The sequence below is a fragment of the Ambystoma mexicanum genome, chromosome 13, assembly GCF_040938575.1.
Source record: "Ambystoma mexicanum isolate Mex_15411 chromosome 13, UKY_AmexF1_1, whole genome shotgun sequence".
Taxonomy (NCBI): domain Eukaryota; kingdom Metazoa; phylum Chordata; class Amphibia; order Caudata; family Ambystomatidae; genus Ambystoma; species Ambystoma mexicanum.
In genome coordinates, this window is record NC_090938.1 from 716,465,520 (window position 1) to 716,492,762 (window position 27,243).

The 27,243-nt window shown below is 42.9% G+C and overlaps 1 protein-coding gene across 3 annotated transcripts in view; it reads left to right on the forward strand.

Annotated features, from left to right (window-relative positions):
* The window catches only part of LOC138521782 (E3 ubiquitin-protein ligase TRIM39-like), a 202,296-nt gene that overhangs the window by 76,697 nt on the left and 98,356 nt on the right, over positions 1-27,243 (forward strand). For all 3 annotated transcript variants that reach the window (XM_069634858.1, XM_069634859.1, XM_069634857.1), the window contains exon 3: positions 17,458-17,502. In XM_069634858.1, coding sequence (XP_069490959.1) covers positions 17,458-17,502 — 45 coding nt within the window. The remainder of the gene's footprint in view (positions 1-17,457; positions 17,503-27,243) is intronic.

Consider the following 27,243-nt stretch of genomic DNA (forward strand, 5'->3'; position numbering starts at 1 on the left):
TCAGTAGACGACTCAATTTCCAAATACGTCATGGCCCAGTCTCCCAGAAAGTGATCCCAACTAATCCCTCTTAATACCTCACCATGTATACCAGATGGAATAGCCCTACCGTTACTGTAGGTCGATCTCTCTGTACAGTTGGCTTTTAAGTCCCCTCCTATGATAATAAAATTGCCATTTCACCCAATGAACCAATCCTCGAACAGTGTAGCCAAGTTAGCCCGAATAGACTCCAAAGGTACACCACTCGGGTTCCAGTACATATTAAGTAGCAAAATAGAGGGGTGAGAAGGGTAGGGGGTTAGCATCACCGCCAATAGCCATTGTGAGTGGAATATTAGTTCGCATTTCATCCTTAAATTCTGATCAATGGCCACCGCCAGACCCCCCTAGGTCGGCCCAGTTCTCCTTTGACAGCTGGGCTCGTAAAAGTGCCATAACCCTCTAACTCAAAATGGGAAACAGCCATAGCCTTCCGAAACATATAGATTTTATGAACTCCCACCCAGGAGGGGTTCTCCCAGAATCTAGACAGATTCACCCTACCAAAGACATTCCATGTAATAAGCTCCGCTCTAGTGTTGCTAGGATTGCCCCAAACCCTGGCTAATAACCTCAAAGGTTTTGAGTGCAGAACCCACCCAAGACCAGTCCTGTCAGTTGTGGAGAAGACTCGTAATAAGTGTGGTGTGATCGCACACCTTTTGTACAATTAATCACACCCTCACCCAAAACCTTGACACAGGGAGTATGGTGCTTGAAAGGCAGGAATGCCTTAGCATCAGAGACTGTTTTGAGGCCAGACAAATCATACCCCAACAATTTCAAATTCTCCCGCTGATCCCACACCATATTAGATACAATTTCAGAGTGGAAATAGCTCATCATCTGTTAATTATTGACTAGAGGGAGAGAAATCCTGTCTATATAATCAGATGTAATTGACCTCAACTGAGGAATCTGTTTAAAGGTGGCCAGAACTCTGGTCCTATTTAGCCTAGATGAGTCATTACATTGGTTTTTTGACTCGCACCCAAATATCTTTGAAGGGCACTGTACTAGCCCATCCATACACTTATTATTGGTGGCAGTTCGCGTAATCTCCATGCTTTCCTCACAGCCTGTTTTGTCAATAGCCTTAAGAGGACTAGTTAAAGGAACCCCTAAACCCGCCCCTGGAGGATTCAAGCTAGGTCCTATAGGTCCAGTTGCACCCACAACCAATTCTGTGGTCTGGCTTGCCACAGTAACCTGTGCATATGTTCTATTTGTGATCTTCCCAAATTAGGTGATCTTGGTTTGTTTAGTGTGAGGCTGATCCATAGATCTATCAATGGGCCTCCGAGAATCGCACTCCATATCTGCTAAGGGAATTTCATGAGCCCCTGTGCTAGTTTTAGTGTACAAGGACTCTTGATCCTTATCCATGGCCCCATCACCTCTTCCACCAGAACTGCTCGAAGGCTGTTCTCCCGGCCTATCCAAACTAGCTGGATGGCAGATCTTTGCAGAGTGTGCACCATTCCTCTTGAGAGTAGCGTACCCACCCACCCCCACCCCAGAAGGTTCACACTTCACACTTCTGTTTTCTAGGACTCATCACAGGGCCCTGATCGCTCAGCTCTTTCACCTTGGACAATTGGTATATTCCTTTGAGAGGCATTCTGCCCCTTTACCTTAACAGCCGGCATAGGCATATTTTTTGTTTTCTTTTGGTGTTTTTTTAAATTTATTTATTTTGCATTTATTTGCAGCACACATAACACATAGGTATCTAGGCGCTAGTTTCATTGTGGAAGGGCTGGTTATTTATAACACGCTCATGTTTTTTTTTTTTTCTCCAAGCGCGGGTCTGGGATTCGAACCTCTGATTGCTCAGCGTGGTCTTGCCACAGAGCTATCCTCCCTCCCTTCTTTTTCTGTGTGCATTTTTTACCTTTGGCAATGAGGAGGTCACTATTTAATACAGTGGTTGCCTCATGTTCCATATTATCAATCATATCATCAGTCAACACACATATATCCAGGGTCCCCCCTTCCTGATTTTCCAAATGGGCACCTGTCTCTAATAGAGCAGTGGGACTATTGGATGAGTCTGAGAGCACAGAAGTGTTGGGAACGCACAAACCCACATCCTCCACTAGGTTGGTCCAAAGCATATCTACATTGGCCCCCAACACAGCCCTCCCACCTTCCACCGCTACAATTTGCACCATATCCCCTGTAGATAACATGTCATGCAGAGAACATACCCTTTCCTCCAACTTCATCAATTTTTGCATATTCCCCAACACCAAGTCTTTTATGCACCATATATCCTCCTTTGATGACCCAAAGTTGTCCCATTAAGACCCCTCCTATATTTTCTTGGGTATCTGCCAAGATCTTTATCGCAAGGCTCAAACTAATGTGGAGATTAGCTAGCAAAGAAGAAACCAAGTCTTGTGATTGAAAGCCCAAAGGCCCTTTCACATTCACCCGGTCTTCTTTAGCTGGTGTGGAACGATTAGTGCTAGTATAGGCATTATTGAATGCAGTGGCCCTGAGCCTTTCATTTAAACCAGTAGAGGCACCTATATTACTAGGAGCCAAACCTGTCCCTGATTCAATGTTACCAAGTTGTTGACTTCCATTGATGTCAGGATGCTTCTCCAGGCCGGGCATAGTTAGCACAGAAGGGCCTTGTGGCTTATCACTGTTAAAAGCAGTACAGAGGCCCGGAATACATTTCCTTACCTCAGTCTGTACAGCTTTAATTCTAGATCCCTCGAAAGATATGATAAGATGTGATAGTTTATTTATATAGCGCCTATGCACAATGTGTTTCAAAGCGATTCAAGGCAAGGGAGGGAACAAGGGAAAATACAGTGACATTATTACAGGCCATGAACAGAAAGGATGTGAAAATAACTGTCGTACTCGGCCTGACGACATTTCAGATAGTGCAAGAGCGAAGACCTAGCTAAGGAAGGGAGGGGGAGAGTGGGAAGGAAATGGAAACAGACAGGAGACTACCGTACTAGGCCTGACGACATTTCTGGTAGAGCTGGAGAAAACAAAGGGTGGGGGAGAGGGATGTAGAAAGGGGGGGGAGGAACGAAACAAGCAACAATCGTACTAGGCCTGACGACATTTCAGATCGTACTGGATGGGGGAGTGGGGGGCGACAAGTAAGGGGAAGGAGACAGACAAGGTTGCTATCATACTAGGTCCAGGGACAATTCTGAAAGTGCATAGAAGAAAGGGGAGGAGATAGGAAAAGGGGAAAAAGGGAGAGGAGGAGAGAACAGAGAGTAAGCAGTCAAGAGTGGAGAAGCAAGAGGGGAGAGCGAATACAATTGCAGAAGTCAGTAGTAACACATAATGTTTCAAGCCTGGATACAAGATGAAGGGTGTCCCCCGCAGGTTGCATGTCTCAATATCACCACAAAAATATGGCGATTATTTTTGTATTGCAATATTTTTGCGGGGATATTAACACATGGAACCAGATGAAGATGGGAACAGCATGCTTCAGGGCCACCATGAGAAAGGGTGACGCACCGTGAATCAATTAAGTCCATAAAAGTCAAATCCAGCATTGGCCACAAGACGGTGATGGTGAAACCAGAATGGATCCGGACAGAAGTAGGCTGGAGGGGGGAGGGGTAGCAGGGTGGAAGAATCAAGCAAAACAGGCAACACCTGTGTGTGCGAGAAGGGGGGGCACAAGGGAACATCACAGGGGGACCAGAGGGGTGGGGATGGCCTGTGGGGACGGAGGGAGTAAACACATGTTGGTGCATGCTTATCTTCTGTCTGAGCAGGGGTTCGGGCCCTGGATCCTCCTGGTCCGAACAGGAATTGCCCTTTTCTTTGTCTGCCCTACGCTTGGGACACCCGGGCGTGGGATGCAGTTTATCAAGAGTAGGAAGGAAGAGGCAGGGCTAGGAAGGTGGGTGGTGCTTGAGTCAGGTGACCTAGATCCACTTGCACCTGCTCCCCATCTTGTGGGGGTACATTTATCAGCCCAGCAGAATTCCCCTACATCACCAAACTGCATTTCAGCAGTTACCAGCAGAATGGCTGCGCCGGCTCTGTTGAGCACTATTGCCTTGCATCAAAACTGTGATTTGCAGTCACCAAAATAATGGCTGCGATGTCTTTACCAGGCACATATGGGGCGAGATGAAACATAGAACACCCCGAGAATTGCTGCAAGTTATTTTCTTCATTTGCATCAAAAAACAGGAATTCAAAAACAGCCTAGTACAGCGCTGCTATGCTGCCAGCTTAAAAACTTCAAACTAAAGAAAAGGAAATGTTCTGCATTTAAAATGGCTTTGCACTGATGCCATTTCCATTTTTTCCAACATTACACAGTTGGTTCCAATAAGACACATTCATGCCCATTTACCTTCAGGCTATACACGAGCAAAGGAGGGCAGTCCTCCCTGAAAGGCATTATATGTTAAGGAAAATCTTGAAATAGCAGAGAAAGTCACTCCAGGCCACATGGCAAACATCGTAACGCAGGTCAAACTCTTCAGAAAAAGCTCTCTCTCTCCTTTTGCTTAATGTCAGTTTCAGAGAATCCTTGTGTTGGACAGATTTCTGTGTATTAGAAATTGACTAGGGCTATAAATAATCTTCAGAATATACATGCGAGAAAAATCTGCATTCGTAAAGGGACATCCAAGGAATATTACCCCACGTGTAAAATGGTGCTTTTGCTAAGCAAGAAAAGGCCTTTGTGAAAGTGAAATGTTAAAATGATGCCCTGTGCTTGCACAGAAATGTGATGAAAGATGGGAGTTTGATATAAATATATACATGATATTTATTCCCAAAAAGACTTTATTTCTGTTTAAAGAAAGAAAGAAAAATAAATAAATGAAATTACTGTGAAGCCAGCAGAACAGGTTTGGCAGGCCCTGGCTTCAAAGGGCCCTGCCTCCCCTGGGAACAGAATCGCCTTCCCAAGTGGACCAGCCCCCTGGACACATGAAAGGGGCCAAGGTGGAGAATCTAGCAACCTCATCAGACGGAGCAGCAGTGCTCCAGCATGAGACAATTGACTGCCATGGCACACAGGTGTGAATTCCTGGTGACACCTCCCCTCAACTCAAACTGAAGGACTTCAAAGGCGAATCCATGGCACCCTTGGGCTAAGCTGACCAGATCCTGATATTTGGCTGGGGGTTGGAAAGATTGCCCATATTTGGAAAAAAAGCCAGCCCTTTTGATTTCAGAGACTGTTCAGATCATGTAATTTATTTCAGTAATCAAAATACATATTAATGTGAAATGATGACTGTTTAAATGTCACGTTTGCGCCATTAAAATAAGACGTAGGTTTTCCTAGCATGTTGGGGACGGAATCACCAGGAAAATATCATTTCTGCAGAAAGCATACGTGGTACCGCTTTGAAAATTAATGAAAACATGCCCTGTGATAATATGTATATATATCTACAATTGTAGAATTTTAGGTGAAATGTTTTCCATGGAAATGACGAAAGATTGCCAGAATGACTAAACAGCAACGCACAGTTTTGGGATTTGAATGGTATATTCTTTGTAAAATAGGGGATCTGTTTGTCTAATTTTTATAAGGGTGACGTGTATAAAAAGAAGTGTTTTGCTCCATAACTTATTTTGGCAAAAATAACTTTGGTGAAACAAAGGTACATTATAAAACACCCACCCTAAAAATGAGTCGCCTCCTTCAGTCCAATCTGCTTACAGGGAGGAGGCGACTTCCATAGGCTGACCTATCCGATTTAGAGGTATGTCTAGCTTAGTACTGCCCACATAGTAAAAATACTCTGATGTCATCCGGTCTATAAAGGGGGAAGACATTCAAAATTCAGGACACACGGAGAACTTCCAGAAAATCCGACAGACAGACATTCAAGAAAATCCAGCATTAATAAATCAACTTCCAGAGATCCAGATATTCCCCTTCACCCTGCAAGATTCCATATTGCAGAAGCCAAGCCAGAGCTAGCTGACCCTATCCAGGCAGAACCACTGATCCAGAATTAAAACCCTACTAAAATCCCAATAATTCAGGCAGAAAGGGGGAAAAGCTGTGGTACCCTTTTTGGGAGTATCCTGTGACCAGACCAGCTTTTGCCCCGCTACCTGCTTGCCCAGCTGATGCCCCTCGCTATCTCCAGTAACCAGACTAGGCCCAGCTATCCCTTCTAGGAGAGCACGCCGCTGCACAGTGACCAGATCTTGCCTCGCTGCTCAGAAACCCGGTTTGCTGTCCAAGCTACCCCATTCAAGTGATTGTTTTGAGTATTTCCCTTCCCCAGTAACCACAAACTGCATCCCTTGCTTTGTTACCTTGTATTATGTCCAATCCCATAGAGATCCTATAACTGCCCTAGCAAAATCCTCTGTGTACCCTGTTCTTGGGAAAATCTGTAGTGGTCTCCATGTGTTGGCGCTGTTCCTTCCCAATTATTTCAGTCTGTTGTATATGTCCTTAGCACTATTTGGAATAAATTAATTAAATTCCCATCTAAAGAGACACACAGCGTGAAGGGGTTGCAGTTGCAAAGCAACCTGTTTCGCGAGCAGCATTCCTCTTTTCTAGCCACTAAAATATAGTCAACCGATTTTTCCCTGTGCAACTGCTTGCATTTTTAAAAAACGATTTTTCCTTCCCCTTTAAGAATCCCATACTGTCATTCATTCAGAGTTACCCTTTCACTTTCATATCCTACTTGTGAGGCGTCTTTGTACTTTAGCATCAAAACCAAATTCCGATTTGCCTGTTTAGCCCAAATTCCAAACCGTTTTGCTATTTTAAACCTGTGAAATGAGAAATGAATCAATTGCAATTTCTCCACGTATGATTTTGCTGCACTGTGTTTTTCCTTCCAAAGTAGATTTTCTGAACTGTATGCCCGTTGTTAGTACATTGCCTTGTAGCTTGCTAGTTTTCTGACTTCTTTGATACTGCCATACTCATTTTTGCCTTATTCATTCAACCGCACATATAAAACAAATATTTAGTAATTCAGAGTAATATTTTGCTCAATTTCAAGGGTTTTCAATTTGAGCTTTGCCTCCCATTCAGAGGTGGAAGGACGGATTTTCATTCTGTTTGTTGCCTAGTCTACCTGACTCTTTGCTACTCCTTTCTACCAACACACAATTCGGTTAACAGAGGTTTGAGGGGGTGTTGCAGGGGGAAACATTAACTGTGGTGCTATCGGAAAATACCATCCGAAAAGTAATCTTGCCTTTATTCAATTGCTCACTGTATATCTGATGTAACAAGATCACACTAAGTGTATTCTATCAATTTACAGTGTAATTATCACCACACTGGTGATTGCTGCCCTATATTAAATTTGTGTGATTTTCATTGGAATTTAAAAATAAATAAATATTGTATTATTACACACCGTCCTGGTTCATGGTCCATTGCGACCCGGGGTATTTGTAAAGGGGGGTGTGAGACAGGTTGGGTGCCTTCTCAAACTGAATTCGTAATAAATCAAAGTATTTTAATTGTGCGCTGCATCCCCGGCCAGTAGGAGTCCTGGTCTGGAGTGTACTGTGCCTTTAAAATCCTTAACAATCTGCAAAGGAAAAGAGGCTGGAGGGCTCCTTTGACTGCACCCCAAGATAACTTTGTCTGTACCCCAAAGTCCAGCATGGAATGAATTACGGCATCCCTACATAAGACATCATCTCCAGAATGTTTCCCCTTTCCTTTGAGCGATGCCATGTCCTCCTGGATAGAGACCATTTCAAGATCAGTAATGTCTCTAAGTAGGCCTCAATTTGCTGATGAAAGAATATGGAATGAGTCCTCTAATACCTCACTTTCATAACGAGCTTAATTCAGCTCAAGAACTCCACCCACTCCCGAATTATGCATAACCGCAGATAGTATGTGTGGCGCTTGAGTAGTAGGCCCTACAGACTTTGGGTGCACCTTAGTCAAATCGCCAAATACAAAAACAGGCAGGTTAGCGGGGGACATAGTAGGGGTGGAGCATGGCCGATTCGTCAGGTTAATAGTATCCATCCGGATGGTCTGGGGTTTATAAAGTGTCAAAGGGAGAGGGAAACCCAGACAGACGATAATTGTTAATTTTCCCAAAAGGATTGAATATTAAAGTTGTGAAGACATTCTGCAAGAACTGAAAGGCTGAGGACAAGTTGAATACAAGGGGGCCAGACAGAAGTCCATACCGAGGCTATTCTACAAGCATCCCTTTTCTTTTTAGTTAGGCATTTTTCTAAAGTGGTAAGGCCAGTTAGATAATTAGGATTTGGACAGAACACTTTTTGTTGGGACTTGGCGTGCACCCTTAGCAAAAAAAAAAAAACAGGTAGGGAACTTCCCGATATGGCAAGTAGGGGTTTTCTTTGAATTTAAATGAAATTGTTTTTCAACATGTCACCAAGTTGGCCGACTCCTTCTTCTGGTTCACCACACTGCATACACCAGACCGATTCTAGCAACAACAAAAAACACAAGACTGACCTGACTGACCCAGCTTTCTACTGTTGAATTGCTGATGCCCCCTTTCATTGGGAAACGTCTGAAAAACTTCATATAAGGATAACTCTGGGATTTGTGAGGAATCTTCCCCATCAGAGATCTCCTCCCACATGGCCAGAGGACGACAGTCGCTACCTGATCTTGACCTTGGGGTGGTATTATGAGGGATGATCATGTGGTAGGAGGCGGCTATTGGGGGAAGGTGGTGACCCCATCAGGTGAGACGCAGTATTCTTCCCTTCCCAGAGAGGAAGACTCCATAATCCCTACATTCTTGATGACTTGTCACTATAAAATGTTCCCCCTGTTATAAAACCTCTTCCTGCAAAACTCTAGGCAGAGTATCAGTAATACCTCATATGCACATAATATAGACCGAACATCTCCTGTTGCGTGATGTTTTTGTTGCAAACAATCTTACTGATACGCGGAAGAGGAAGGAGGAGTTAATATGGATTGAAGGAAACACCAAGCTGAACATGCAGAGTAGTTGTTGCAATGAAGTCAGAGTACGCGTGACATTTAAAAATGGTTTCTGCAATGCGAGAGAAGGAGAAGGAAACCTAACTGATGGATTAGGCAGCAGCACAGGAATGGACTGCGCTGGAGAAGGCAGGCACTTCCAGACTGCCGCTCGCAGTCATTACCTACCGGCGTGGCGTGAGGTCAAAGGAGACACAGCAGGCATTGTGGGAGAACCGCTGGGGTGCCAGCAGCAAAGATACCGGGATTGCAGAGCTGGCAGGAGAGCTGGGAGAAGGTCTGCCGAGCGGGAAACGCCATCCCAGAGTGAAAGCTTCACCGCAGTAACGTGCCACAGGTTGGGGACGATACCGGACACCTGTGAGTCTGCCCAGACATATTGGGGATACCGGGACGTACCGAGAGGCATGTGAGTGATTTAGGAACTTGTTTTGTATACCGATCAAGTAGAAAACAAAGACCAAGACTACATTTGTTGAATCCTCATGTATGAGATGTCAGAATGGGGAAAGCTGGAGCAAATATCAAATGCAAATGAATACTAATGAAGAAGTTGAAAGACGGAACTTGTCTCCATATGAGATGTCAGTATGAGGAAAATTGGAACAAGTCATACCTCAAGCCAATGAAGTATAGACTCAGTGAAGGAATAAAACTGTGCTATACTAGGAGACAGTACACCAAGAGAAGAAGTCCTGGTGAAAGAAGCACACAGGCAATCCATTCGAAATATGCATAGGAATAAGACGTGGGAAGATACCTGGCAGGAGAGCTGAACCCTTTGTGTCTGCCTTTATCCAACAACTTTGTGTCTGCCTCTCAGTTCTGACCCCTCACAGATTGCATAGAAACGGAAAACCACAGATGAGGCACACCATGGATTCAGACCATCCCAGAGCACAATCACCTTTTGTTTAAACTGGATCGCACCCAAAAACAATGCAACTGAAAACTCATTGCGTTCGCATCCTGTTGGACATATCGGCCACATTTGATACCATCAGTGACAAGATCCCCCTAAAACGTTTGTAAGACATTGGTATTAAAGAAACAGCTCTACACTGCATCACCTCCTTCATCACGGGCCAGTATCATCGGCCCGTACAAACCCCAGGCTTGTCTACTCACATGTGAAGTACCCCCAATCATCCACACTTTCACCTCCTTTTATTCAACATGTAAATAAAATCAGTACTAGATCCTATCAATGGCATAGTTGTAGCGGTTGATGCCATATCCAACGACCCAAATCATCTACAACTTGAACAACCCATCAGCCAATGCATCAAATGCTAAAACTTGCATTGCACATGTGGTCGCTTAAGACCAAAAACAGACTCATCCCCATCAAAACAGAATTTATGCTCTGCTATTGCATGCAACCTTTAACTCCGCCACCATCCATTGGCCCAACCAGTACCATGCGCCACAGTTAGAAATCTTGGAACCACACTGGATATCACCCTCGAACCACAGGTCAAAGCCATCATTAGGAGCTGTTTTTAAAACCTCTGCACTATGCCACATCCTGCCTTACTTCACATTTACCAACAAAACCATGGCTGCATTTTAATTTTTAATGTCCAGACTAGACTGTGCCAACAGCCTGTATCTCAAGACTCCCGTACTACTTGATGAGGAACCATCAAGGAGTCCAAAATGCAGCAGCGAGATTACTCCTCCGAACCAAGATATTTGCACATATCATGGCAGTATTCTGTATGCGCCATTGGCTGCCCATCAAGAAAAGGATTCGTTTTAGAACCCTGTGCATCGCCCATCACTCCTATCATGGAAAGGGCCTGGTAGGAGTGGCCGCACTGGACTCCCGAGAAGCACATGTGGAGCAAGCTACCCCTCCCTCCTACGCCATGTTCAAGGACATGAGGACTTAGGCAAACAAATGTATAACTGCATCACACCTAAGCCTAATTATCTAAGAACAACTTTATTCCAGCTTTTAGCAATAAAAAAAAACAACACATTTTTGCATATACATATACATCAAAAATGTGTGCAAAAATAGCAAAGGTACAACAAGGCATAAAATAAGCAGTGTCATATAGCAATTCGAAATTCTGTAGGTTTGCTAATTAAATTGACACTAAGTGTAGCAAAAATAGTTATTTAAGTTAATTAGCAGACTGTTGACATTTCTCGCAAAGCGCTATTAAAAGCGCGATAAAGGCAAGGAAGGGCGCACAAACAAAATAGGCTGTGGGAATTGTCCAAATCATGAACGTATTTAAGGAAGATCGCTCGTCAAATTGGACATTAGTCCATCCATAATGGTCAAGCATAAGGAGAAAGAGAGGTGATTTTTTGGCCCTGAGGAAGACCTGTAAAAGAGGTCGAAAACACGTGTTGGCAGGAATAAGCTAATCACTGTTAGAAAATAAAAAAGTAAAGAAAAAGATTCCTGATATATATTGTGTGCAATACCCTAGTAGGAATTTGAACGCTGAATATTAGCTCCTGAAGCTAAATTGATGGACTATGTGCAGTGGATAAACCAATACGTTGTTTATTGTATAGCTATTTAAGTTACCCTGCTCAATGAAAGCACAGCTCACCCTGCATTCCTCTCTTGCCATCAGGCCGCTCTCCACCCTTTTTTCCTCTGTTCACGGCAGTAATCATCTCCTCCACTCTAAGTGCCAAAGGCGTGTGTAGGAGTGCTAGTCAAGTTATTTATTTATGTTTTTCTTCTTCAAATAATTGCAAGCCAGAAGTAATCGGATGCCACTTTTATTAAGCCAATTATATCCTGTCTGGCAAAGACAAGTATGTGTTAACTTTATATTTTTTTAAAAGACAGTCATGCAATTCCATTCCTTACATAATGCATAATTGCAGTATTGCCACTGTAAAACATTGCAGTGTTTCCGTGCTTTACAGTAAAGTTTAGGTTAGTATATCTAAATCTCAGTGTCAACTAGATTTCATTTTATTGGGGAAGATGCAACATATATGCGTGTGAACACTTGTGAAAATGTACATGATTACACAGCCAACTACCTTTGTTGGCAAACGTAGTTCTGTGACCTACTGGTTGCATACATCTGCAACTGGTGCTCAACCCAAGAGCTGAGCCCATACTCCTGTACATTCTATCTTATCATACTGCTGCTTTATACCAGCTAACCTGAAAGGGAGATGGCCACAAACTACAATTCGCCATCTAGTTTGTCAATTTCTCTGCCTGCTACGCCATCCACTCTGCTTAGTCTCTTACTTTCTTCCTCTTACACAATGAATACACAAAACTAACTATATATGTACGCAAAGTAGTGATCAATAGTTCCATCCTGTCTGTACATATACAAATCTGCTGCAGTACCATCCACTGCATTTAGCCTTCAGAGCTCACTTTGCTCTATGGTTATGATTGCCTTGTATAGTAGCACAAACATGAGAGATGGCCAAACTGTTTTCAGAGCCTTTTTATCGTATCTATTTGTGTCCAGTCGTGTCCATTCGTGGAGCTAACCTTTTACAGACACTCATCCAGGGCACCACGCAAAGTCTACTCGCCCACTCGAGTAGATTTTATGAAGGGTGATTACCATTTGCAGGGGTGTTTGAAACTTGTTTAATGTTTTCTTTGTTTGCAGTAAATGTCAAATAAAAGTTTCACTGTGCATGGCTGACCTCTGGGTGGCAGCAGCGTGCCAAACATAAAGTTGGTTCTTGGTGACAAGCACCATTTTACAGAAAGCGCTTTTACATTTTCTGTCATCTGTTGCCACGGGTCGAGTGCATTTGTATTAGATCGAGTAGGTAAACTAAGTGACTAGACCTGCAGGTCTAGCGGAATTTTAAAGAATTTGCGCGGTATACAAAAATGCTGTATTTCTGCTTGTTTTATGTCTTGGGTACAAACAACTTCTGGTGACATTAAAAATATTAGTATACCATTGCTAGTCAAATGGGTTTGCTTGCTAATCAAGAAAACTTTAATTAGCAAACTCTGCTAATCAATTTTTTAAAACAAATTTATGCCTTGTTACAAAAGTGTGCGAATGGGGTTAGTATAAAGCGCCAACAACTATAATTCCATAAATGTCACTAATACTTAGTTTACAATAAAGGAGATACGACAAGGCCCCGATTTGATCTAAAGCCTAGCATACAGTACTAATAATGGATTTATGGGTTTTCACAATTGCGGCAAGTCAACAGATCAAATTCACAAACAGGATGTAAACCAGACAATGCAGGTCCATACAGGTAAGTCGACACAATGGGCCTCATCACGAGTTGGGCTGTAGCCCTTAAACTGCGGTGGTAACGGTATTACAGCCGCAGTTAAGGGCTGGCCCTATCACGAGTTGGGTGCTAAATGGACTGTTTTACCTACAGCCTTTCTCTGGAGGTGAAGATCCCGTTTTCGGCTGTATTGCCGCCGGCTGTATTAGCCCGCATAATTAGCGTTGAAAATACCCCATTGAATCCAATGGACCCAATTGGGAATGGGGATTTACCGTTAACACCCAACTCGTGATCCGGCGGTAATACAGCTGGACCGGTCGGTGCTAGGGCTATTACAGTCAGCGGTATTACAGCCGGGAATACAGCCCAACTCGTGAAGAGGCCCAATGTGTTTCAGCCCTTCACAAGGATACAGCTATCCGGCAACGTTCCTCTGAGAATTGTTTGGATAGGCCTTCATCAGGATGAGAGAGATTCATAAACAGGGCTTTATTTGCTATTTTTGCACGCATTTTTTTTACGTATTTTTAAAAATGTGTTGATTTTATTTATTGTTAAAAGCTGGAATAAAGTTGTTTTTAGATAATTAGGGTTAGGTGTGATGCAGTTATAAATTTATCAAAATTACAAGAGTGTGGGAGCCCCTCTACTGAGAAATAACATGGGTCAATACCCTGTTCTATGGAATTTCCTCCACTCAGGAGGGTCTACAACCACGTGTAAGCTCACTGCAACCATCACAGAGGAGAAATATTCATTTGCATGACACATTTGCATATCCGTCTTTGTCCCACCCACAAGGGCAGTCCAGCACCGAAATGCTAGGCAATTCTCCTCTGAACAAGAGTACCATCAGGAACCCCAGACATGGGTTTTGGCCTTTTTGGGCCTCCTCAGTGAGGTGACTCTGAGCCTCTCTAAGGCACAGTGAGCAAGGGGTCCACGTCAGTTATACATTTGTCTGCATAAGTCCTCATGTCCTTGAACATATAGAGGGAGGGGTAGCTTGCTCCACATGTGCATCGGATGTATGCTCTCCCCATTGAAGTGTAGCAGGCCCCCTCCCCGTAAACAAAAATGTGGGGAGGATCCGTTCTGTGAGAAAGCACTGGACTCCCTCCAGACTAATGAGGTCTCTACACCACTGCCCCCCAGCTCCTCTCCACCCACTACAATTTCATCCTTCAACTAACTGTTCATTTTTTTAAAATCCTGCACGCTTACCCTTCACTTACTCCCTTACGATGACCCACCAGTCTACTTGGCACACTTCTACCTACCCATCTATCAACAACCATTTTCAAATTCAATCTACACTTTACAACTCAGTACCTGCCTTTATGGTAAGCCTGCACCCGTTTTAATCCACCACAAAGAACAGAGTTTAGATCTCAGCACACAGGTAACTGTTACTTCTGACCTGCCCTCCTCAACACCATAGGTTTGCCGTATCTGTCTTCCCTCTGTCCGACTTAATCTGTCATGTATCTGGTTTTCCTGTGGTAGTACAAGCCATTTAAGACCCCAAAACACCCCCTTTGAAGTACAGAAGATGCACATAACACCTGTGTAGTGTTTGGGTGTACATGAAACAAATCTGTTTTTTTACATTCATAACTTAAACACCACCTTTGAACATCTGGAACTGTATATGATGCCAGAGGGGAGTTCTAAAAGTGAGAGAACACGTGTAAACTTGTATGCAAGCTATAGATGGGGCGCAATGCTCATTTGACCGAGATTAGTACACCAGTGCTTACAACCATCTAGAGACGTGCTTAGAAGCACATGGAACATCATTGTTCACTGTGTGTAAAGGTAGGGATAGCGCTGAGGCAGGCAGGGACTGTATAAGGTAACGGCAAGCATGTAGAGCTTGAAGTTGGGATTAGACGTATATTGAATGTATGACATGTGGGTACATATTGGTTTACAGTTGCACAATGAAAGGCCTATTTTGAAAAATGCAGTAAAGCACATGTTTGTGTTCATTTGGAAATGCTCTCTGCTCTCCAACTAGCTGGGGCTCTTTTCCTAAACATCCGGGGCGTGAGCTTGGCCTTGAATAGCAAGGCCACACGTGCGGTTAGAAATGTTGCATTGCGTACTTTATAAAAGACCCATGCAAGCCTCTAAAGTGCAGCATGCCAGAACTAACCTATGCAACATCAAATGATGTCCACTTTGGAGCCAAGTATGATTCAACTTGCTTTTATTTTTCAAAGCCTACTGAAACAATAGCAGATTGTCCAGGAAAAGGTAATAATAAACTGTCTAGGGAGCACACAGAAATTTAGATGAGTAAAATGAAGTTTATAACATTTGAGGGAGACTCTGAGAAAAGAACATGACACTAAATCTTTTGACGCATGGCAAAGGGGGATGGTCAGCCTAACTGGTTGTGCAGGAGAATTACAGCCTTGACAAATGATCAAAGCCAAACAGCAGAAAAGGTCTAGACCGGAGCAAGCCCATGTTATCATTATGCAAGATCCTTTCTATTGCAAAAGACTAGAGGCCTAGCACTTGATTCTGGGTATCCTGAATCTGAATTAAGGGCATTGGACTGACGTGTTTGCCTGTGTCCAATGTAGGACAGGTAGCAGCTTTTGAAGGAGTACAGGAAAGATTGTATCTATACATTGTGTTAAAACAGCTTGTTTAATGGGAAGGTCTAGGCCAGAGGTTATCAGAATTAAGAACTAGGCACTGTCACAGATTGAAGATCACACAGACTAGTATGTACTATTAATGAGTTTATGCACAGTGATTTCGAAATACACCTCTCTTGGCAGCAATTACACAGCTGTGCCTCTTTATTATTTTTTATTGACAAGTGAGAATAGAACTTTGCTTTTAAAAATGCCAGTTGGTATGATTTTATTGAGCCTAGAAGCAACAATCAGATCTGTTTAAGTACATTGAAATAATTGGAATTATAAACGGTTAGATTATTGCTTGGTACTTTTGAAACAAATGCATGTTGATTTTAGTGAGAAGTGATGAAAGGTTGAGATCATTGTTTAAAATAACAAAGCTCTGATAAATGTTTAAATGAATTGTGATGATTAAGAACATCTGTGCAAATGCATGGTTAAAACCCTAATGTTTTAATAAACACTTTAAAAATAGAAACCAAGTTGTTGGTCTTGGGACCGTCTGAGTCCAAATAGCGACTTGATAGGACAACAACAACAAATTATTTCGGATTTCTCCATTTACATACAAAACCAATGTTAACAATTGCAGAATTAATGCTTGTTTAAAACCTTTAAAATGTATTAATTATCAGGAAGACATGGTGAGGGTAGTAGGCTAGCTTTGAAAGTCACTCTTTAAAAAGGTCTCATTCAAGCTGTTTGGCTGGCTACATTAGTAGTAAATACTTTAAATAAGCATAGTACACACCTCTGGTCTTGCTGCAGAATACACATTTTCCATATATTTAGGAAATACCTAATTCTGTGAAAGACACAGGCGAAATATTATTTCACCCCTGCAGTCTTGAATGGCAAGTCAGGTCAATAGGAATTTTATCTATAGCAATTGTCTTTGTATGTGCAGTTTGCACTAATCATGTAATGTCCTTGCACTGTGTGGTGTTTTTTCTTTTTTAAACAGAACTCACTATTGTCATATGATAAGGATTCAAGTAATGCAGACAAGATGGACCACTAGAGGAATTACATGTGTTTTGTTGATTTCTTCTGAGAACTAATGACAAGCCAAGGCAGTTAGAAGGTTCTGTTTCAAGAATTGAGCGAGTTTAAGAGCTCTTTGGGTTTTGCATCTGGGTTTTGCATTCAAGAGGTGTACAGTTCACAACGAACAAAGCAGACAAACGCACAATAGGGACCTCATATGGAGTGGTGGTACTTTATAAGTTGTGTCGTGATGTTTTTTCAGTGCTTCAAAATTCCCTGAAGATGACCAGAAATGTAGATTACAGAACATTTTTGATTTTAATTGATGATGCTGGTGTACTCTTTAAAGAGATAGAAGCATAATACTTATGTCTTCGATAGAATAATGACTTTTCTAAATGTTAATATGGAAAATCTGCATTCTACAGAACATTACTTTACCTTTCAGAAAGGGTTTTCCTGTACGTAAAGCTGCCCAATCAACAGTGAGATGAAATGAGCACTTGCATCCTAAGGGGCGTGTCCCAGACTCTTTGGATATTTTCATCACACAAAACTAAGGTCCTTGTTATGTGAACGCTGTTGACGTAAAATGTTTTGTTGCAGGACAACTTCAAGAGGCGGAGAACACGGATTGAACAGGAATTTAAGGTAGGTGCAGCAGTTTTTGCAGACCGAGAAATCCTGTCACCTCCTCAACCTGGAAGAGGAAGAGAAGCAGAGTCTGGAGCACATCTGAGAGGAAGTAATTAAATTAGAAGAGCAGTAAATGTCTCTCTGTGAGACTGAACTGCACTTTAAGAAGGTGGACATGAAGTTACTGAAGGTTAGATGAGTTGAGAGAGCTGTAGACTTAAAAGAGCAGAAATCCACCCTCAGAGACTTGGTTGGAGAGTACAGGAGGAAGTGTCAGCAGCAGGACTTGGCACTCCTGAAGGGGTTAGGGGGGATTACAGTAAGTCTGCAAATGCCAGCAGTTTGATTTAGAAATGATCCAAACTTAGAGAAAGCATGTCTCTGAAATACATATTTCATGTAACATCGATACAAAATGACTGAGGGGGTAGATTAGATGCACTAGAACTCTGCAGCCAGAATCTTTACCAGCAATGAACGAAAGTTTATCCAACCACTGAAGTGGGGCTCAGAGTGTCCAGTATATAGCACACGCATGCACACACACTCTTCCTTGCTCAGAGCCTTGCACAAACCTATTTGGTGGAGTATTTCACCTGCAGATTTGGAAGGGAGCTTCAGCTCCCCACCTTGTCGTCATGGAAGTCTATGGTTTGAAGGGACCTGCACTAACAGAAGAAGGAATTATTCTGCCATTTTAAAACGCAGAAAGTTGGAGACCCTGCTGTCTACATAATAATACAAATGATCCTCTGTGCATGGCTTGCCTCAAGATGTATATGTATGGTAAGGGTTACAATGAAAAGCAAACTGGTGCACTGATCATGTCTATGCAAGCATTTGCTATGGTGAACACAAATCCCCTTCCATTTGAGTTGTTCCAGCTACAAACCCCAAGCAAAAGACTGACAATGCATAGAATAAGAACTGCCACCAGACACTTGGAGAGTTAATGAAGATGTGCCAAGATCTGTTCAGACTTTTATTCATGAATGTCATTTCTGGGGCAAAGACAGAACATTCCCCTTAATGGATCCAGACACTCGGGCAGACCAAGAAACAGGTGACGGTTAATCTACATTTCCAAGAATTTTTCCTAGACTTTATTCTTTATTCTTAGGAAAGGTAAGGGATAAATGCTTAGGTCCAACGTTTTCTTTTCTCATAAAGGTAACGGAATGCTTAAACAGGTGAATGAAAGGGATACACCATACAGTTTCAGTGTCCTCCTATCTAGTAAGTGTTAGGCAAGATTGTATGTAGTAACCCTGTGGGAGACTACACCAGCCTTGTCCTCTTGGCAATAGGTAACCCAACCTTTGGTATAGGCCTGTACTACACATACACAAGTTGGTGGAGTGACCGGGAAGCCAGGCTTATCTGGCACAATGGTAGGAAAAATAAACCACTGCAACCAGCCATTAATTGAAGTGAGAGTAACATAAAAATGTTACATGAGAAGGTAGACAAAAGGGAATACTATGTATCCCCCCAGCACTCCACATAAAATGGTGTCTGCTGGGTTTACAAAGAGAAAAAGGTAAGTAAAGTCAATTTCACTTCACTGCTCTTGGAAACAGTAGTTTATCCAAGAGAAGGTATTTAAACTTTTAGAGAAATCCAAAGGACTTCTCTGTGACACTGCACTGAGGGTGCTGTGTGTCACAATACAAAAAGATGATGCCTTTGGAGTTTGCCAGACTCCAACACCAAAAGAAACCCAAAGTTCAAATCAAAGACAAATACATGAGTGAGAAAAAGGTCTCACTCACTCCAGGATATAAATTAAAGTCCAGCAAAAGAGCTGGGGATCTCTAAGGTAGAAGATAATTAACACAGAAATTAGAATTCTCCCTAATAGCAAGGCTAATGGTATACCTCCTGGTTTTCAGTCTGCCCTTGGTCTTCATGACCTAGTTTTAGGTTTATGGTGCTCAGCACTATTCTCGACACCTAACGCAATCTCAGGTTTATAGCACTCTTGTGCCCTGCTCAGCATACTTGGGTGTCTCACAGATATAGTGCCCAGCTCACTATAGGGATGTAGCTCCCTGCTCACGCTGTCTAGCCAGTGCTAGATATTCTCACCCTCCAGTTAGCAGGGGTAGAGTCTAATTAAAGCCATAGAAATCAAATTTACCTCCAGTTTCTCTCTAATTCGCCAACTTTAGGGGCATTTTGCCTCCTGCTAAAAGTTTAATTTGATTTCATTTTTAAAATGTGTTTTTGCAGCACTGAAAAAAAAACAAGTGTAGTTAAAATACACGATTTTGGTGGGGAAACTCTCCACCATCTCACTCTCCACCTGTGGTGTCCCTCAGGGCTCTATCCTCTCACCTTGTCTTATCAATATCTACCTGGCCCCTCTAGCCCATTTGATCTTTACCTTCTCTCCTAACTTCCAGTGTTATGCGGATGAAACGCAGCTCTCCTTCAAGATTCCCTCTTCTGCCTATTCCCCTTCCTCTCTCATTCCTGACTGCCTGTCTGCTATTCAGGCATAGTGCACTGCTAACGATCTCTGCCTTAATGCCATTAATACAGAGATCCTTCTCATTGGGATTCCCTGCTCCCTTTTTCCCCTCCCACACTCTGGCCGCCCTCCATGGGCCACCTCCCCCCACCTTCTTGTGAGGCCAAATAAATTGGTGTAATCTTCGACTCCTCTTTCTTCTTTCCTCACATCACAGACCTTGCTAAGAAGACCCACTTTCAGCTTCACCTCCGGAGGCATCCTCCCTTTCCTCACCTTCCCCCAGAAACTTAATGTCTCCGGAGCTCTGGTCCTCTCCAGGCTGGACTACTGCAACAGCCTCTTCCTCAATCTGCCTAACTCCTCGCTTTGCCCCCGTCAACTAATCAAGAACAGGACTGCAAGTCTTATCCTTTTCTTCAAGCCCAGGGACCGCATCTCTCCAGCCCTAAAATCTCTCCCCTGGCTCCCGGTTGCTGCGAGGATCAAGTTCAAGACGCTTTGCATCATCCAAAAGGCTTTCTGTGACCTCACCACATCCAACTCTCTCTCACAAAATACCTCCATGCTGAGCCCTTCGGTCGTCTAGCTCTAACTCTCTGCAGATAAGATGTTTTTCCAATTAGTGAAGGGGGTGTAGATCTCTCTCCTCCGCAGGTGCCCCCCTCTGGAATAGCCTCCCTGCCCTTCTGACTTGAGCTGGATCTCCTTAAATTCCGGAAGCTTCTCAAGACCTTCCTTTTTCTCTTCTTCCTTCCCTCTCCCCTCCCCTTCTAATGTCCCCGTCTGCCTCTTGACTGGCTGCCTGGTTCCTTCAGAGATTTACAGGGCACCAGGTCCCCCTAATCCAGTCTACCCTTGCACTTGGTCTCCCCTGAGACCCCCTCGTCCCCCCTCAACCTGCACTTGATCTTACAGGCCCCTTCCACCGCATTAGCCTGGATGGGCCTGTACCCTTGTAGCCCTTCCAACACCTTACCTCACACTTAGCTCGTGGACACTCTGCTTTCCCCTGGCTCTGTCCACCTGGCCTCCCCTGGCACTTGCTTTTTCTCGTGAGCCCTTTTGCCCTGACCAGCACTTCCCCCTCACTCCCCTCCCCTGCACTTCTTTTACTGCACTTGCACGATCCGAATGTGACAAACTTAGTAGGTTCATTTTTGTTTTCCCCATCCTGTCTTGTTGCGCCTCAAAACACTTTGTGTATAGGTCCATTTTAAATACCCAATAAATAAAAATAAAATGTTTCTCTGGGTTTTCAGTGTTCCCAGGCTGAACTCCCTCTTCTTTCAGCTCCTCCCACTTCTGTTCTCTGAGGCATTCCAGCTGTATCTTGTTTTTGGGTTTTGCATGCCCTTGGCTGCTCTTGGGCCATGCCACTCAAGGCTATTTAGCTTCATTTATTTATTTTAATTTATATAGCGCCCAACAAGCCCACAGGCATGACAGCGCTTACAACAGGCCTAACCTAGGAACATAGAGCAAAACAGGCGGTGTAAAGGCAGCGGGACGAGAACTGGACTGTGTTCAGTCCTTGTTTAAAGGTGGAAAGCGCCGCACAAGCTCTTAGGTCCAGAGGCAGAGCATTCCAAATTTTTGAGGCGGCATGCAGGAACGAGCCACGGGCTACACTCAGACCGTGGGGTTTCCAGGAGGCAGGTATTATTGGACCTCAAGTTTCTTCGAATAGGTAGTAAGGAGACACAGTTATAGAGGTATCTCAGGTCCTTGCCATGCTAACACCTGTGTGTGATACACTGTACTCAGAAAATGATTCTGCTACAGACAGGAGGCCAGTGTAGAGCTCTCCTTGCCACAGTCACATGATCAGATCTGCGAAGCCCCTCTACTGCACGGACGGCATTGGTTTGTATTACCTGAATACAGCTAATGTCCCCTTTAGCAATACCTAATAGGAGACTCGGGCAATAGTCCAGTTTGGCCCCTATAATGGCACGTGCAATGGTTGCACGGCTGGTAACATTCAAAAAGAAATGGAGCTGGGTAAGTAGTTTAAAATGGTACGCAGTACTGGAGGGTTACCAGACATTTGGTCGAAAAAAATTGGTCGACCAGACAAATGGTCGTACCAATTTGGTCGAAAACCAAATGGTCGAATTTTTTTATTTTTTTATTTTCACCCCTTTTTTGTTTTTTTTGGGGGGTTCCCCCCAACCCCCTTTTTTTTTCTAAAAACCCCTTTTTTTAAAAAACGAAAACCCGAAAAATATATATAAATAAAAAAAAAATTCGACCATTTGGTTTTTGACCAAATTGCGTCGACCAAATGTCTTTCGACCAGTTTTCAGTCGACCAAATGTCTGGACACCGTACTGGAGACCAGACTGTTTACTTGGGCCTTTATAGGGTATCACTACATATCATCCCCACCAAAAATATCGCTGTATGTATGGTAGTCTGGAACGCCATGGGCAATATTTTTGGGGGGGGATCATTTTTGGGAGCGGGGGCTGTGGCGGTGTCCCCCACAGGTTCCATGCCTTAATATTGCCGCAAAAATATGGCGATATTTATGTATGAAGATATATTTGCGGGGATATTAACCCATGGAACCCTCTATAGTGAGCTCTTTATCAAAGTAGACCCCAAGAGTCTTGACCTTGTACTGAGTGACAATGGTACAATTATTTGTGAAAATGACTAAAAACTTGGCTATTGCGATAAACTATACAACAACTTCCCCTTTGAGCGGACCACTCCAACCTCTTACAATGGCCGCTTCTGCAAACTGTAAACTCATAACAATGGAAAAACAGGATGGATATCCGCAGAAAGAAACAATAATATAGATACACAGTACTGTAAGGAAGGCAAGGTATCAAAGTAAGATAGACAGAAGTGATCACAGTTCAAGGGTGTGTATTGAACTTTTATCGAGGGTGTGAAAAACGCCTATGTAACCCTAAATCTACGATGGGAGCCCGCTACGGCCATCAAATAATAATACAGTCCTAGTGGAGTCCAGTCAAATAAAAAGGGCCTATACTAAAATAAACTATTACCAATCCTTACCGCTACGCTACAAAATAGTGTGGGATAATGTTCACAAAAAGAAAGAAATGCTCACAAAATGATAAGTCAGAATGTTTTAAGCCGATGGCCTCACATCCCCATGTTTTTAGCACAGGACAAGGTGGGTCACTCAAGCACAGTACACTCCTGGGCTTCTTTGGCACAAGGTCACATTTCTTTTCATCAACATCAGGGCCTTCAGTGCCCAAGTCTCTTTTATGCAAAGTCTCGGGAGGATAGCTCAGGGGCAACGTGCTCGCCTTGGAAGCAAGATGACACGGAGCAACACAGGTTTGATCCCCGGGTCCACGCTTAGAAAATTCTGGCTATTAAGCGTGTTATAAATAACCTATCATATCATATGTTTCCTCAAAGGGCCTGATGTACCAAAGTAATAGAGAAAAGTTCCTTTCTCAATATTCACGTCAGGTGATTTTTTTTTTTTTTTTTTTTTTTTATTGAAACGTCAGCCTAAAGTACCATATTGCAAGCAATGTGGCATCAGACTTTTGTTACAAAATAACATCATTCATCGAAATCCGTCCAGCCAGAAGCCAATTCACGTTACTGCATCAGATATTCTGAGTGGGAAGAAAGATTCAATTTCAGAGAATCATTTGCAGATCTTCAAGATTTAAGGCGTCTATGTAGTCTATTACCGCACAGCTTAATTTTATGCTGTGACCGGCTGCTACGTAGGACCACCAGTCTCGGGTGATACAGTCTACTGGGATATATTCTCCTAGATGTTGCATCCTCTTTGAGGTGGTCTTCGTGCATTTGGTGATAAGATGTTCTAAGGATTCTATTTCGCTATGACAGAAGCGAGATAGATTATCCTTTGCTTCTTTAAGGTGACGACCCCACATCATTTCCTTTGTTTTGATTGCGTTTAGTCGAAATCTTAGAAACTGCTCGCGATGGTGACGAGATGGACAGTTCGTTAAGTATCTACTTGTAACATTTAGTTTGTGTTCTCCGATTCCAGAGTCTAGGGTGGTCTTCAACTGCAAACGTCGCTCGTTGTTCTTAATCCAGCACCATTGCTCAAATTTTGTTTTTATGGATTGTGGTCTCGTCAGCAGGTCTTGCAAGGTCAGATCGGCATTAGATAAGGTTGATATCATTATTTGTTTCCACTCGTCTAGCAGTTTCGAGTTTCCTGTAGTTTTTTCCCCAGCAAAGATTTCAAATGCTGGCGCTATGGGGATCAAATTCATTTTGCGTAGTACCGTTAGTGATTTCCACATTACGTGAGTGTGTAGGGAATTTAAGGAAAGTTCATGTCTTATGTGGATCATCGAGATGTATGAAGGAAGCTTCAGGACACGCCGCCAGTAGATCCCTTCTAGCTTTTGCCAAAACAAGGCATCGATGTTCCAACCAGACTCTGAGCCGAAGGTAATTGCAGGAATCACCTTTTGGATGTAGAAGGTCAGGACTGGTGCTAGAGTGAACTTTCCAAAGTTTCTATTCAGCAGCTGTCCTTGAATGCTGTATTGAGTCATTCTGTTGACCATATCGACCTTCCAATGATGTTCATGCACTGAGTTGTTGAATGTTATTCCCAAGTATCTGATCGAATTAACTACATCAAGTCGATTGTCGTCAATTTTCCACACAAAAGCTTTCTGTTTGTCAGTGCGGTGTTGACAGATAATGACAATCTTGGATTTTTCGATGTTCAGCTCCAAGTCATTTTTTTTTTAGATAATCATGAAGATTTGTTAACTGGCGTTGCAGACCTATCTGTGTTTGGTCCAACAAAACCACGTCGTCAGCATAAATTATGCATCCTATTTCATTATTGTTCAATTTCGGTGGAAAACAACGCACGTCTTTACGATATGCTGGGAGGTCAGAAATGAACAAATTGAAAAGTTAAGCTGCTAGTGGGCATCCCTGTTTCACACCTGAGTTTGTTGAAATCGGCTTAGATAGTGAGCCTTGATTGTTTAATCTTATTTTGATGGTAGTCTCTGTGTATAGAGCTCTTATTGGTGCAACCAGGTCGCTCGGACACTTCCAATTTATTAATTTTTGCCATAGTTTACTGCGGTTTACGCTATCAAAAGCACCCCTCAGATCGATGAATGCCAGATATAATCTCGACTTTGCTTTTAGGCTTTCAAGTTTTAATATATTTATTAGCAGCAGGTTTACCTCCACACCTACGCCTTTTGTGAAGCCTGTTTGCCGGATGTCAAAGATTTTGTCTTCTATGGACCATGCTGTTAGCCTTTGTCGTAAAAAAGAGGCGAAGATTTTTCCAATGGTGTCCACCAGGGCAATCGGACGATAGTTGGTTGTATCAGCCCGGTTGCCCTTTTTATAGATTGGCACTATGATCGCCACACGCCAAGAATCTGGTATCGTCATTGATGTGGACAGGCGTGCAAATAATTGTACAATAAAGATAGCCCATTGTTGTTCGTTCTTCTTCAGCATCATGTTGGATACTAGATCTGGGCCTGCTGCATGCAAGCTTTTGAGGGCCCGTATTGCAGCTCTGAAATCTTCCACAGTTATTTGAAGATTCCAAGATGTTAGATCATTTATGGGTATTCTTATGTCTTCATTAGATGGTTTATTGAAGATGTTAGTAAAGTGTTGTTCCCATGTAGCGGCATCAATCGTATTGGATGGTATTTGATGATGTCTCGAATTGCCTGTATTCAGGATTATCCAGATTTCCCGTAAATTCTTCTGAATTAGATGTTTCATCAGATGCTCGGCTTTGTCTTGCTCAATTATTAGTTTCTGAGATTTCAACCAGTTACGGTATGTTTGGCGGCGCACACGTATTGCGGCTTTGATTGTAGTTGTCGCGCTGGCTGAATTACAAGACTTCTTTAGGGCTCTAATGTCACGTCGCATAACCTGTTTAGCTTGAGTCAGGATTGTGGACGAAAGATGTTTGTGAGTTGCACCCATTATACGATTTGCGGCTTTAGTTGTGATAAAGTCCAAAAACAAGGGAGCATAATTCACAGACAGATCGCTGTCCTGACATAATTGCTGGCGTAGTTTTTCGATCTTGAGACTGTCAATTCTAAGACGATTACCGCCGGTATTTACGGAGATTGTAGATTCGTAGGATCTTTATTCGAATGACCATTCTATCATGCAGGCCAGTCTGAGAAGCTTATGATCACTACTTGGCATAGTTCTTATTGACAGTGTCAGAACGCTTTCAAATAGATGTTGAGATACCCAGAAGTAGTCAATTATTGACTGCACATTCTGAGATGACCATGTTGACTGAGGGGGTTGATCCCCTATAGCTTGGCCATTTACCATGAAGCAGTTTCGATTCCGTAGTGCCTGGCTCCACTTAAACTCTCGACTTTTTTCTTCGTCTCGAGTTAATCGTTTAAACGTCTTCGTGACAAGATCGTGTTTAAACCATGAGCAATTTAGATCACCTGCACAAATTATGGATAAGTTCTTATTGACTGTTAGTGATTTGTCAATACAAGATGTTATTGCGTTTATAAAATTTTTGGTGCTGATTTTGTTCGGATTCCAATATCCGTTTAAGACAAGCAAATGTTTCCTTGTGTCTAGATTTTCATCTGTTGTCTGGAGCAGTGCACTTTGCACAAAAGGATTGGGATTAGAGGAATCAACAAGGCGCCACCTGGTGTTTATTTTAATCATCATTAGTAAACCAGAAGAAGGTCGCCCCTTTAAATTTTTGATTGCTGGGTTTAATAATGTCAAGAAGCCATCTCGTGACGGAGGGTCGCATAACCAAGTCTCCTGCAGACAGATGACGAAGACTTTTTCTAAATCAGCGTCAAATTTGTTGAATAGGTGAACAAATCCTCGAGTATTCCAGGAGATGAATTCACGAGTACACTTGTTTCCGGTCCCTGGTGGCTAGCATCGTTCAACATCCTTATTATGGTTAGTGATTTTCGCAGAGTGGTTGTTATTTGATCTTGGGTTCTCCTTAGTGATCGTAGCTCTGCGTAGCTCAGCACATCTTTGCTTTTGCGTTTCTTGAGAAGTTTTTTGTCCGCTTGTCTTCGACCTATCGAATCTTGTGCTCGTAGGTTCCACAGAGATATCGAACCCAAGCGCTAACAATTCATCTAAGGCTTTCACAATTGTGTTTCGAACTGAGACCGAGGTAATATGTAATAGAACCTGGTTGCAGCGTTTTTCTGTTACATACTCAACAATTCGTATGTCTTCAGACAAGATCGTTCGTAGAGATGGAATGCAGGCAAATAATTTCAGTACAT